This window comes from Erpetoichthys calabaricus, chromosome 2 (assembly GCF_900747795.2).
Source record: "Erpetoichthys calabaricus chromosome 2, fErpCal1.3, whole genome shotgun sequence".
NCBI lineage: Eukaryota > Metazoa > Chordata > Cladistia > Polypteriformes > Polypteridae > Erpetoichthys > Erpetoichthys calabaricus.
In genome coordinates this window covers 155669577-155684652 of record NC_041395.2, presented here as the reverse complement: position 1 = coordinate 155684652, position 15076 = coordinate 155669577, and the positions used below count along the sequence as shown (strand labels likewise).

General features: G+C 38.3%; 1 protein-coding gene across 3 annotated transcripts in view; it reads right to left on the bottom strand.

Moving 5' to 3' along the window:
- dipk2ab (divergent protein kinase domain 2Ab) overlaps positions 1–15076 on the bottom strand; it is a 102089-nt gene that overhangs the window by 65756 nt on the left and 21257 nt on the right. For all 3 annotated transcript variants that reach the window (XM_028794688.2, XM_028794687.2, XM_028794686.2), the window contains exon 2: positions 6658–7561. In XM_028794688.2, the coding sequence (XP_028650521.1) occupies positions 6658–7326 (669 nt within the window). In that variant the 5' untranslated portion in view covers positions 7327–7561. The remainder of the gene's footprint in view (positions 1–6657; positions 7562–15076) is intronic.

The following is a 15076-nucleotide window of genomic DNA, read 5'->3' as shown; positions in this document are numbered from 1 at the left end:
ATTTGTGGTATAGCCCTACGGAAGCGTATTAGGGCCACAGTGAAGAAAAAAAAAACACCATGTCGAGATTAAAGTCAGTCGACATTTCCACTTTATTCTCATAGTTAATTTTGTCATTAAAGTAGAATGTCGTAAACTAAACATCAACCTAAAATCAATGTTTAATTTACTAGATTTTCTCAAATCCCGTCATAAGTTAATGTAGCACATTAAATGCTTTGTGTTAAGAGTTCCCCGACCCAGTTGTTAATCGCTGTACGCGCTTTTTAAACTGACTTCCTCTGCACTAAGAGGAGGTGCCGGCAGCGATCACCGCACAGAATACATTCACTTCATGATATTCCTGATCTCTGAAAATGTGGAATGCTAAGATAAATTTTCATGATGAAATTCATTAAAGCAGGTATTAAACATGCACGGTAGTGCTGCTCCCTCACAGTAAGGGGTCCCCAGGTGTAAGTTCAGTGTAGAGAACTGTACGGCAGGTGTGACGAGGCTCCAAAAAACTGGACGTATGAATGGGTATCGCACAGGTTTAACTTAAATATTGTGTAAATATTGGGTTTGTGAACTGGTGGTCGGAGACACGAACACAGAATTCAATGCATGTTCTTCTGAGCGTGCTTTCTTTATTGCATGCGTGCTGTCTCTGTCTGATGTACCAAACCCGCAGTTCCTATCTTTCCTTTTTCTTTCTCCACATAACCAATCACCACACGATAAACGTCTTTGTGAAATTAAACGTAGTTATAAACTTAGACCACGGAGTGTTCAGAACTTTAAAAAAATCTTCGTTATACACGTTTAATTATGCCATCCATTCAGGGTTGCGCCCATCCAAGTACGCATTGTGTGCAAGGCAGGAGCAAATCCTGAACGTGGTGCCAGCACATCACAGGGTGAATACAAGCAATACATACAACTAGCAGGGTTAATATAGCATAACAAAACCCCACATCCTACATGACTTTGAAAGGAAACTGAAGCACGCCGAGTAAACCCACCAGAAAAACATGCAAATTCAAAGCAAGGAACAACCGGGACCCCATTGCTGCGAGGCAGCTGTGCAACCTCCATGCCACCGTGCCCCCACATGATTAATACATTTCATCATGAAAATTATATCAAGTATTTATCTTAGCATTCTAAATGTTCAGGGAGCAGGAATACCATGAAATTAATGTATTCGGTGTGCTGCCTGCGTCTCCTCTTAGTGCAAGAGAAAGTCAGTTTAAGAAGCATTAGCGATTAACATGGCTCCAGGAACACTTAACACAAAGCATTTAATGTGCTACATAACTTATGACAGGGTTTGAGAAAATCTAGTAAATTAAATATTCATTTTAACATGAAGTTTAGTTTATGACGCTCTACTTTAATAACAAATTACGAGAATTAAGTCAACATGTCAAGAATAAAGTCAACGTCGACTTTAATCTCGACAAACGGCGAGAATAAAGTAGAAATGTCGAGAATAAAGTCAACATGTCGTCACACTATTACACAGTACCCAGGTACATTACACAGTATTGAAAAAAAATAAAACAAGTACAATTTGGCTTGCAGTATTATCCAGTAGTATAGAAACAATATTCACACATTTGAACATAATGGTCCACATCCGACCTTTTAAATCCAAAGTACTGTATATCTCCAGACAACAGACGTGACTCATTTTTCCAGCAAAAGTTCTTCTGTGTCATCATTTTCAACTTTATCGTCTGCTACAGTTTCAGTTTCGGAATGTTCTCTGTCCAGTTTCACCGCACAATACCTCCCGCACGCCTGTTTAGCAGTGTAGCAGTGAAAAAGAGTCCCCGTGTAGCAGTGAAAAAGGTCCCCCTTAAACAGTTTCCCGCAGCACCACATTCCGAATGTTGTTTAGGCAATTTAAACCAGTGTTGCGGTGTAAGAAAAATCCATACCATAACAAAAATAAAAAACGTTTTTCGGTATGAACCGGTATATCGCCCAGCACTATCATGTAGTATTGATGGGAGATTTTTATGTACACATTGATATGGAAGCTAACACTTTTAGAAAGTGTTTTACTTATTTGTTAAATTCAGTAGGATTTTGTCAGATTGTCAAAGGTCCAACTCAATCTTAACCACACGTTAGTTTTAATTATAACTTACAAAGCTGAAATTCAAAATTTAAATATTACTCCATTAAATGAAGTTATTTCTGATCACTACTTAATTACATTTGATTTAGTCCTGCCCTTGCCAACACACTGACAGATTAAAACAAAGACAGAGCAACATTTAGTTACAGAGCCCCTAAACTATGGAATGGTCTGCCTGCTACTATAGCAGATGCCCCTTCGGTCTCAGCTTTTAAATCCCAGCTGAAGACTCACTACTTCAGTTTAGCATATCCTGACTAGAGCTGCTGATTAACTGTACAGACTGCATCTCTGTTGTTAGTCATTAGCACTAAAACATAAGTAACATGATAGTTATAATTTGTTACTAACCATCACCTATTTGGTTTCTCTTCTCGGTACTCAAATATGGCACTTGGTGCCATGGCCCACCTGCCAAGTTGTTTTGCCTGCCTAAGGTAAAGTCATCCCTGATAAAGGATTGCAGGAATCGTGGGGTAGAGGGGTCCTTTCATCAGATTGGCTGACACAGCACTAACTGAGCTGTGAAATGGCCAAATGGGGGAGGTAGCTTGATGGCTGAGGTCTTCAGGACTCTAAACAAATCCAAATCATATTATGGGTTATCATCCACTGTTAAATTCTGCTCCATACTTGTAAATTTTTTATTTTTTACACTGTATTGAGGATTTGTTCTGTTCTGTGTATTATATTGTATTGACCCCCTGCTTTTTGACACCCACTGCAGCCCCAACCTACCTGGAAAGGGCTCTCTTTTTGAACTACCTTTCCCAAGATTTCTTCCATTTTTTCCCCTACAAGGGTTTTTTTTTTTTTTTTAAAGGAGTCTTTCCTAGTCTTTTTAGAGAGTCAAGGCCGGGGGGCTGTCAAGAGGCAGGGCCTGTTAAAGCCCATTGCGGCACTTCTTGTGTGATTTTGGGCTATACAAAAATAAATTGTATTGTATTGCATTATAACATCAAGAGAGTTTGTGGAATTTTGTGTAATTGTCTTTCTAATATACTTGCAAAAGCAAAAGTATTGTTTAATCTTTAGAGCTAATAATCAATTCTCATGAGTTTATTAGTAATATTTAAAATAAGCAGATACTTAGTAATTTCAAAAGCTACATTTTAAACAGAAAAAGCCATAACCTGTGGACCAGTTCTACTACACTTGGTAAGACCAAGGCAATTACATGGTAAGACGTGGCAGAGCAGCTACAAAGCTGTCCTAGTGTCACTGCCGTTAGAGATGGCAAATCGCTGGCGACCCAAGTCAGAATATTACACGTATTCTCCTCATTCGTTACAATTAAATTTCTGTTATAACAAAATATTATTATGGTCACATTAATTTCGTTACAACAGGATTAAACCTGTGTAAACAGTGTATTTTTGATGCAGCTTTGCCCACTGGCTCCCACTGGTGCATTCAATGGATATCTCACACTTCAAAAGCACCTCTCATCTACACTGCTAGAATTTTTTTTGTTTAAAAATTTTACTGTACACTGTGTTAACAGTTTGTTTATCAGGAAATGACTAATTTCAAAATAACTTTTTAAGTCACTATGAATAAAAACATTTGGCAGATAATTAAGAGGCATATTGACATTAATTTTATTAATCTATCCTTATCTATTACATTAAATATTTTCTTTATTTTGTTATTATGGCCTCACCACTCTTTCTGTGGCCATGTCATCATTAGATTTCTGATATTATCATAAGATTTCTTGACCACAGTATGCAGCAGCATACAAAATGTGAAAAACGCCTTGTCACATTCTCCATTTAATATCTGGCTCCAGTTCTCTTAGCTGGAAGAAGCTAATTATGCACCCTTTACAGTAGACCCCTGCAAAGTAGCGGTTCAGAGTTCACGGCCTCAGTCATTCACGGATTTTTCCTTATAACCTATCTAATAATTGTTAGTGGAAACCGCAAATATCCACTGCAATTTTTATGACTTTTTCGTGGAAATACTGTACTGTAGAGAGAACAGGAAGCAACCGTAGAGGAAAACGCAGCTTGGGATTGTGAAAGTAGCCAACAGAATTTGAAACTGCAACTCCCAGCAGTCTCTGCAGTGGCACCGATTGGTCTTCTGCTGAGGGTGCTGGGGCTGTTGGGGTCAAAAGAGGTCAGCAAGGCTTTTAAAAAGGGGGCCGGTGACCAAAAAAAGTTTCAAGTTCCTGTCTGTCTGCCTGCCTGCTTCTGTTGGGTTACCTGTACTTATTCGTTTCGTCCTGGATCACTTCATTTTTGGCATCTGGATTGTCTGCCGTCTGCCTGATTACATTGTTACTGTAAGTGGATTCATGGCCATCCTGCAAAGAAAGGAGCGCTCCTGAACCCGTCCACCCGTCTTCACCATTTCGGGATCTAGCAATAGGACTATCTTTACATTCCCATTCAACGTGCGGATCTCTGGACTATCTGTTTTTATCATTACATTTCATCCGTTGCCATTTTTCATGATTTACTGTGTGTTTTTTGTTTGTGCTTTGTTGTATTTAATGTGTAATCGCCGTAAAGGGAACAGGTGTGGTATCGTTTTCATTTATTTCATTTCTTTTCATTACACTCTTTATTTGCTGTCTGATTACCGGTTTGCTTTGTTTTTGTCTCTGTTTGTGAGTGAGTGCAGGTCAGGCCAAGGCTGGGTGCGTCCCTGGAATCTCCACCATAAAAATAAATAAATCGCTGTCTTCTCGACAGTGTAAATCTTAGCGGCTTCAGACCGCTACAGCATTATTCATTTCTCCTTGCTGCTGATTGACTATGATGCATCTCCAGCTGAGTGTTCTTGTGTTTTCCGTTTTGTTCCTCTTAACCCTTAAACCGCCACAACCAGCTATAGTCATTTCCCAGTGCCATTTGTGAGCATGCAGGAGCTGATCAGTCAGTGCCGTACATTCGTTGAGTAGCCAGCTCGTGACCACTGCCAGCCCCTTGTGAGCAAGGGGGCTGAACAGACCCCTAGAAGACACAAACACTCCTCAAAAAATCCCTCTTAAAAAATGCTGATAAGACTACTTTCACATTGCTTCCTTATTGCGGCTGCTCTGTCGCGTGATATGCTTCTCGCGCTACACATACTTAACAGCCTGAATAGCACCTGTCCTTTTTGGCTGATTGCTTTGTTTCTCTCTCCTCCCCCAGACATCCTCTGCTCCCGTTGTGCTCCCCTATGATGTTTATCTATTCTTTAATTGATAATTAACTGCATACTGAGCTCGTTTTACTTCTGAAAGAGGCATGTTTGTTTTAAGTGTTTGAATAAAGTTCCTGTCTCTACAATCTCCTGTGTTTCTGTGCAATTGTGTGACCCAAGCGTGACACCCTGCAGCCTCACTGTCTCTGGGATTCAGCCACTGCACTAGACTAGCCTGCCAGCGTCAGCGTGTACCTCTTTGTGCTTGAGTGAAGCCAGTTCAAGTGCAGTTGGCTCAGTGATTTACTGAATTTCATACACTGCGTCAGTTGCACCTTGTACATATTGTTCCAGTAGTGTTTTTTTTTTTTTTTTTTTTTTAAATAGTTTTTACAGTTCATTAGCAGTGTGTAAAATGATCAGTGTTGCAGTAATTGTGATGCTCTTTGCATGAAAAAAAGTGTTCCATTAAAATTCCACTTTTTCTTTGTGAATTATGACATTTACTTAAAGTGCAGCAAAAAAGTATTTGGTGTTCAGGCATGCATTAAACCCCAAGTATGTGGCAGTTTAAGAGTTAAAGCCCCAAGATGCCGCTGAAAGGCCCTGCACCTTCTAAGTCTTCTGGCAATGAAGGTATTTTACATTCTAGCACTGCGGGAGACACAGTAGTACAGTATACAGGTTTACCTTTACATTTTTTATTTTTAGGTAATGTATTAAGCTGAGTTTGAAATTAAAGTGTTTTGGGGGCATATTTAGGGTTTAAACTATAAAAATAGGCATTTTTTTTAACCACATCCAAAATTCACTGTTTTTCACAATTCATGGGTGCTCTAGGAATGTATCCTCAACAAATTTTGGGGGTGTACTGTATACAGTATATGAACAGCAAAAAACCCCTTTCTGGAGTACATTCTACAAAGCTGCTTAAAGTCAATTAATAAAAATGTTTAGAGCAGAGCTTTTGACATTAGCTCATAAAATTTCAAAACTTAAAGCCATCTTCCGTTTTTTAAGGTGTTCAAAGCTAATTACAGATATTTATTTGTTAACCATCGCTTGGAATATTGGTGGATTTTTTTTTTTTTTTAATGTCTAGATAAAAACCACCAAGAAGATTGTATGGGTTAGTGGAATCACCAAACAAAAATAAAATGACACATTCAGAAAACTGTGTGTGAATGATAAAAGATTATCTGGCATACTAAAATTCTATTGTTCCACTCTCTTGGAGGGTATGTTACAAGAATGTGCAAAAACAGTTTAGGACAATGCTTAAAACAAAAACAACATGTACATCTCAAATTTGAAATGCATAATTTAAATAGAGACAGTAAGGCACAACACTGCTGTTTTCCTTAAAAGATCTAAAATTAGAAGCCACCTACCTGAAGCACTAGGGGTTCCGGATTAAAAGCAAGAGTCATTAAGAGCTGCATGCGTTCAGTGTCTTTTAAATTTTTAAGAAGAAAGCTTCCAGAATCCTTAGTTTCTGCATATCTTCTTACAATTCTGTCAAGCAGCCTCTGAGAAGGACAATGCACTAGATCTGACCACCCTTCAACTACCTCTGGTGTCAGTAATCGCACATCACCATTTAAACGGGCAAATTCTGTCTTGTACATTGCTTGTATTAAGTCACAGCGAGGCCGTCCTGTGGCCCTTTTACAAATCTTTTGGTCAATGTCCATTAGCTCCTGATTTGAACCCAAACGTTTAAGGACAATGCGTCTGGTACCTTCCCTTGGCTCACCATACTGTGCAAAATAAACATTCTTCACATTGAAAAAGTCAAGAAATCTCAAACGTCCCCATGTCTCAAAGGAGATCTGCCCATTCATAAACTTACGGCACCAACTTGTACCAAAGCAAGCTGGGCACTTGTTGAGGTTTATAAAGCGGCGGTCCATGAGTTCATTCTTCTGGAATGAGGCAAACAGGTTGTGAGTGTTCATTACCAATATGACAAATAAGCTAACAACAAAGAGGAATTTTAAACATCGATACAGACGACCAAACTTGAGGGAAATAAAGCGTAGCATGGTCTCACAAAGCATTGTAGTATATATATTTATAAAAAAAAAAAAAAAAAAAAAAAAAAAAAAAAGAATTATCTGGATGTGCCTCAGAGCTCCATTGTCAGGGAGATCAGCAAAATCACTTTATTCTCATTCATGCTCTTCTTTTTATCCTGCAGATGTGGTGGTAAATTCATTTGGTAGAATTCGGACAGTAAAATGCCCCATTTTCTCAGGATGTCAACAATTCCATAATAAGAAACACTGTAGCAGCCTGAGAAAGAGAGAAAGAAAAACAGAGGTTTGTTGAGTGTTACAGAGGGAAGTGCATCCTGGCATTTACTTTATATATATATATATATATATATATATATATATATATATATATATTCCACTATAAATAGAATATCTTACTTCAGACTGGGATCACAACAGGAAAAAAATCAATGTTTTTGAGGTTTTCAACTTACCCTTTTTAGACTTTTTTTAAAGGACAACTAAGAATCTATGATATGTTGATATTTAGTACATTTTTTTCAGCATTATATAAAATTCTCACTTATTTTATACAGACATAGTATCACTTTACAATGTTTCTTGTTCATTTATTATAATTTATTAGTTCTATTAAAAGTATGAAAGATGGGAATTCTGGTGATAATACTGCATGTCTTCTGACAGAAGTGAATAGTAAAGGTAGTTCAGCAAGTTGTTAAATATTGGTATTTGAGATTTTAAATTAAACTTAATACTTTGCCCATAATAGATTAAATACACCATTACAAGAAATTTATCTTAATAGGGAGTACAGTGGAACCTCGGTTTGTGAATAACTTGGTTTACGAGTGTTTTGCAAGATGAGTAAAAATTTTTAATAAATTTTGACTTGATAAACGAGCGAAGTCTTGCAGTACGAGTAGTATGCATACGCTTTGTCTGCTGAGCGTCATGTAATCACAACTGAGCTGATGGTTGTTCTTCTCTCTCTCTCGCTGCGGTATTGTGGGCAATCGTCTCCTATTCTCCGTCTGAGTCGGCGTGCCTCACTCATATAGTCAACATCTGTACGAGCGTATGCGGTTTACTACAGCATTAGCATTGTGTGTGTGTGTGTGTGTGTGTGTGTGCGTGTGCTCGCTCGCGTGCGCGTGTGTGTGTGCTGTGACGTGCGAGTCCCCATCTTGCACTCTAAAACACGAAGCTGAGTCTCAGTACTTTTGCAACACCAGCTTTATTCAGCTTGAAACAGCAACAGCACGTTTATTTATACACAGACACAGCAGTTAGGCAGGGCCCTGCACATTTATAATGTCCCTTGTTCCTTGTATCACCCATTGACAGCAGGTGCTTATAGCATGTCCGCGATCTTTTCGGATTCGCTTTTACGGCGAACTGCTACAGCGCTGGGAGACTGTGATTGCTTTGGGACGCTCTTCCGCGTGTTGTCCCGTTGGGTGCAATCCCACAAGAGTTTAGAAACTCACTCACACCAGCCATGATTCTTTTCAAAGGTAAAGTGCAGGTTAATTTGTTTTATGTATTTTTACTTTATATTTTGTATTAATCATTTTTATATGAATAGTTTTGGGTTGTGGAACAAATCATCTGAGTTTCCATTATTTCTTATGGGGAAATTCACTTTGATATACAAGTGCTTTGGACTACGAGAACCAAGGTTATTATAATTTTGCCTTTTTATATTAGTTTTTATTTCTATATTTTTTCTGACCTTACTTGGAAATTCAGTTTAGTTTTAGTTTTCTTTCATTGTGTATTTTTAGTTTTAGTTTAGTTTTTATTTCACAAAGACATTTCTATTTTATTTTTATATATATGAGTTTCAGTTTTAGTTTTAGTAATTATGGCATGGAGCGCCTACGGAGTTAGTTTTGTGTCACAATCAGACAGAACTGTACACTTAACAGATTTGGATATGAGTTTAATGTTAGTGGAAGCTTACTACACTGCCTGGTTTACTATCTGGTTTTGTTCTTGTCTGATAAAAACAAGCATAATCAAAACTAGACACTGAAAATGAACAATTTTACACAATTTTATCATTTTAAAAATATTTTCTCATGAAAAATCACAGGGGCTTAGGAAGAACAGGGCTCTTAGACTTGAATGAGTGTGCAGACCCCACCTAGCTGTATTGAGGGAAACAAAGAACAACAAGCATGTAGTGTCAAGGTTTGGGGCAGTGAGTCTTGAAAAGACCACCATAAAGGACAGTAAACCCATAATGAGCAGAGCAAGAGCAGGTAATAGGAGTACGGACAGACATAAAACGACCGAGATCTCAGAGAGTCTGAAATTAACAACAACATATACATTATCTAAACCTGTTTATCCAGAGTAGGATTGCAGGAAATCTGGAGTCTATCTCAGCAGGTTTGGATGCAAGGCAGGAAAAATTCCTGGTGTGCAATATGTATGATAAGGCTGATGTTAAGAACAAAAAGAATATGATATTTCAACTATCAAAAACCGGGAGTGCTCTCCCCTCAATTTTCTTGTATACTCAGATATGGGGATGGACATTTGAGGAGTAAACTGCAAGACAATAATTATATTTTTATATTATGTACATTAAGGAACCATCAACAACAAATCAAATTAATAATATATTGAACAATTATTATAAAAGTAAAGTTGAACAAATCAGACTCTGCAGCTGTATAAATAAAATAAAAATCGAGTATGTGTTCAGGTAAAGTACCACTTCCGGGTGATGGATTTGGCCCAAAAGTTAATACAGATCTATAATTGTGGCATAACAACCACATGCCGAATTTCATCCATCTATCTAGTTGTGTTTTTGAGTTATCGTGTTTATAAACACACACGTGTGCGTGCACGCGTACACACACAATTCCAAAGAACAATATTGTTGGACACTGGTTAGTTTATAACGTCAAGATTCATCAAAATATCTTGGTTGAATTTTTTCATGATTACTATACTTTCTCTATACTTCGTATATGAGAAAGTGAAAACGATTTCTCCAGTGCGAAGTGGCAGGTGAATTGCTGTCAACAAAAAGCAGACACCTGAGAAATAAACTGAAACGTTACTCACTCGTGATTTTTCTGTCCATATGGTAAATGTTTTGTTGACAAGCAAATTCTGATTTCAGCCGTTTGAATTACATCTTGATATACAACAAGCGCAAAGAAAGGCGACACACAAATCGCTTTCTATTTCTCACGCTTTACGCACCCGCACTCGGCTTGCTCTGTCACCGCAAATGCTGTGTGAACAGCCGCCCTCCGTCACCAGCCGCCGTTCACTGGATGAATATATGGCTCGTGGTGGATGACTTTCTGTTTAAGAGTTAAAACTTACAAGGGTTAAAGACTAACGGCAAGAATATTCATTCAAAAACGAACACTAAAAATATTTTAGAAAATTATTATTTTATTTCAGTTACTTTAATAGTTTCGTTTAGTTTTTCATTTTGGTTTCATTAATTATTTTATTTCAGTTTACGAAAATGCTTTTTTAATAATAGTTTCAGTTTTGACTTTAGTTTTCGTTAACTATAATAACCTTGACGAGAACGTTTCCGGAACGAATTATGCTCGCAAACTGAGGTTCCACTGTATATCGTATAAGACAGGTTAATGCAATACTGAAATTATTGTGAAATTAGATGCACCTGGAAAACTATTTTAGAAGTCGGTTTCATCATCATTTACATTTTTACTAAGCCTAAAATGCAAATTTAACACTAGTGAAGCTTTTGACAATGAAAATGGTATGGTATAAACATCTGCGCAGGTTGAGATCAAATTACCGTATTTTTCGCTCCATAAGATGCACTTTTTTTCCCCAAAAGTGGGTGGAAATGTCTTTGCATCTTATGGAGCAAATACTACGTCACAGACCGTGATGTGCATTACCTGACCCGTGAGCAGTAGCGACAGCTGTTAGAAGAGGAAGTGGTAGGCCCACTGCAGTCTACTTGTGACTTTACGCTGTAGGAAGATAAGTAAATAAATCAAGGTAAATAACATTCGATCTGGCTCTTATATACAAAGTACAGCGGCGATGTGGTTAAACAAACATGCATCGTCCAGATCTAAACACTAATGTGGAGAGTTGCTCGTGTACTGAAGAGTCTACAGCTGCAGGTGGAAGCTGCCATTAGCAATGCCTTAGATGGAACTGAAGATAGTATCATATATGAAGATAGTAAAGAAAGTGATATCAGCGATTGTGAGCAATGGAGCTTCATAAATTCTGACACTAGTGATAAGGAGTTCTTGGGGTTTCCAGAAAACTAGAAGAGTGCTTGAACGTTAAAGTCTCTCCTCATTTGTTAATGACAGTGATGATTGTTCTTAATACCGCTGTTGACTTTACATGGTTGAAATATTATTCTGCTATATTTTTTTAAAATATATTAGTACACCATTTGGTTCAGAATATTTTTTTCTTGTTTTCCTGCTCTAAACCTAGGTGCGTTTTATGGTGCGAAAAATACGGTACTTTAAGCTTCAACTTCTTTTTTTGGGGGGGTCCCCTTAAATTTTCATTTAGGTTTCCAAATGCAAGTACATGGTCACTGGTCTGGTGACTGCTTAGAACTCATGAGTTGTCTTGACTAAAGGTTTCAAAACTCTGCAGCAGGAAAAACAAAACAGATTCTGGTATGATTTGAGTCCAGGAGAACTTGTCTTCAAATGGATTTTTTTTATGCCTTGCTGCAGTTTAAGGAGAATGCACAGAAATGCACAAAATGATTCCAAAAGTGTGCTTGCAGGATACACAGACTTTAGAGATTACCGATTAGTGGGTAAAGTTTAATTATTGTGACAATAAAGAAATGGATGTTTTCATCAACAAACACAACTTACAAGTAAAACTTATTTCAGTCCTTTCTGGTGAGGGCAGCATGTACATCCAAAAAGAGCGGACATTAACTACTGAAATCATGCTTTAATGCTCAAGTTTTGAATACCAAAAGCTAATCAACTAACTGTGCATGTCTACTTCCATACCCAACGCTCCAAAAATGGTTCTAACTTTGTTACTGATGAAACTGACCATTTATAGATAAGCTAAATTTCCAGAACTACTATTCTATTTTCAGCTTCAGGCTCTCTTCAATAACAATGTCAAAACTCACTACAAGTCGTCATGCTCTCTTCTAAAACTTTTCATGTTTACCCACTTATTCTTCTGTTCAATCTTCCATCTTATTTTGTATTTAAAGTGAATTTATGACAAAATAAAGAAATGAACATTCCAAACAAGAAAAGAATAACCTGTTCTAAAAGCTAAACATACAATTAGAAACCCAATGTTTAAACTATGTGTAGTATGGAATGTTATCACTCAGTATAGGAATACAGTGATCCCTCGCTATATCGCGCTTCGCCTTTCGCGGCTTCACTCCATCGCGGATTTTATATGTAAGCATATTTAAATATATATCGCGGATTTTTTGCTGGTTCGCGGATTTCTGCGGACAATGGGTCATTTAATTTCTGGTACATGCTTCCTCAGTTGGTTTGCCCAGTTGATTTCATACAAGGGACGCTATTGGCAGATGGCTGAGAAGCTAGATTGCTTACTTTTCTCTGTCTCTCTCTTGCGCTGACTTTCTCTGATCCTGACGTAGGGGGATTGAGCAGGGGGGCTGTTCGCACACCTAGACGATACGGACGCTCATCTAAAAATGCTGAAAGATTATCTTCACGTTGCTATCTTTTGTGCAGCTGCTTCCTGAAACGACATGCTGCACGGTGCTTCACATACTTAAAAGCTCGAAGGGCACGTATTGATTTTTGACTGAAAAACAAACTCTGTCTCTGTCTCTGTCTCTCTCTCTCTCTCTCTCCCTGTTCCTGACGGAGGGGGTGTGAGCTGCCGCCTTCAACAGCGTTGTGCCGTGGTGCTTCGCATACTTAAAAGCCAAACAGCCCTATTGATTTGCTTGCTAGAGATTGTTTTCTCTATCTATGTGACATTCTGTGCTCCTGACACGCACTCCTTTGAAGAGGAAGATATGTTTGCATTCTTTTAATTGTGAGACAGAACTGTCATCTCTGTCTTCTCATGGAGCACAGTTTAAACTTTTGAAAAAGAGACAAATGTTTGTTTGCAGTGTTTGAATAACGTTCCTGTCTCTCTACAACCTCCTGTGTTTCTGCGCAAATCTGTGACCCAAGCATGACAATATAAAAATAACCATATAAACATATGGTTTCTACTTCGCGGATTTTCTTATTTCGCGGGTGGCTCTGGAACGCAACCCCCGCGATGGAGGAGGGATTACTGTATCTAAATAGAGTAACTACAGCATACACAGATACACATCTGTAAATGAAAGCTATGCCACCCTGTCCTACAAACTAGCATCACGAAGAACAACATTTGACTCCCTTGCTGTAGCAGTGTTGATGTATACTTAAACAGCAGCCAAACTATCAAATACCAGAGGTACAGCTCTAGTTAGTTAACAGTAGTGCTGGGCGGTATACCGGTTCATATTTTTGTTATGATATGGATTTTTCTTATACCGCAACACCGGTTTAAATAGCTTAAAAAACGTTTGGAACATGTGCGTTGTTCCTGCTGCACTGAATAAGTTCACGCGCTCTAACATCACCCCTCCCCCCAATCTGACTCTCTAAGTAACAGCACAAGTACAGACGCAAACCAAGTGTAATCAAGAGTCCCCGTTTCGATCCCCACTCACTCCTATATTTGCTGTTTTCAGTAGTAAGCTGCTCTTTTTGTTAATATTATACAGTACACACATGCACTTCGTTTGCGTCTGTACTTGTGCTGTTATTTAGAGAGTCAGATGGGGGAGGGGTGATGTTAGAGCACGCAAGCTTATTTAGTGCAGCAGGAACAACGCACATGTTGATCTTTTTTTTCTTTCAGTACATGTATCTTCCCTGTTTATTTATACATCTCTGCCTGTCTGTCTCTCTATTACGCAGTACTCTGTCTGTCTGTGTGTTATGGATCTTAAAAATAACAGTTATAGGGACAGTTGTTCATGTTAGTTGCAGTCTCAATTGTTAAAAAAAATATTTCAAAAGGAGCATCCCACATGAAAATATAACAATCTCATTAACTGACAGTGCATACCAATTTATAAATTTTATGTCCGTTTGAGGTTAAAAAGAAAGAAAAAAAAAAGCAATACTTTAACACCAGCGGGGAATCGAACTCAGGTCTGTGAGGCACAGCAAAGCTGCTGCACTCTGAGAGGCAAATCTTAGCGCGCTACGCCACGGAAACTGGTGTAGCAACCTTGAAGCTTTTGTGAAAGTGTTTATTTGATCTTTGGAACTCGGGCTTTACACATTCTATAGTTTATGCCTACATTTTGTAACATGTGTGTTCCAAATAACGATCTATTATTTCCACTCTAAAACTCCAGTTCAGTCCCAGATAATCAAGGCATGAGCTGGGAAAAGTTTGCGCACGTTCTAAGTCGGTGGGGGGATGGAATAGCCGGCTGCTGGCAGCTTGTCTTTTATCAGCACATTTAGAGGACAAAGGATGCTGGCGGAGAGGTGTGAACGGATTTAAGAAGCGATTTAAGGTGGGCCGGATCTACGAGTTTTTTCGTAGGCTCTGGTAATTCTAGTGTTAAAAGGTCGGATGTGGACCATTGTGTTCAAATGTGTGAATACGGTTTCTATACTACTGTATAATACCACAAGCCAAGTTGTACTTGTATTATTTTTTTTCCCCCAAATACTGTGTAATGTACCTGGGTACTGTGTAATAGTGTGGCGACATATTGACTTTATTCTCGTAATTT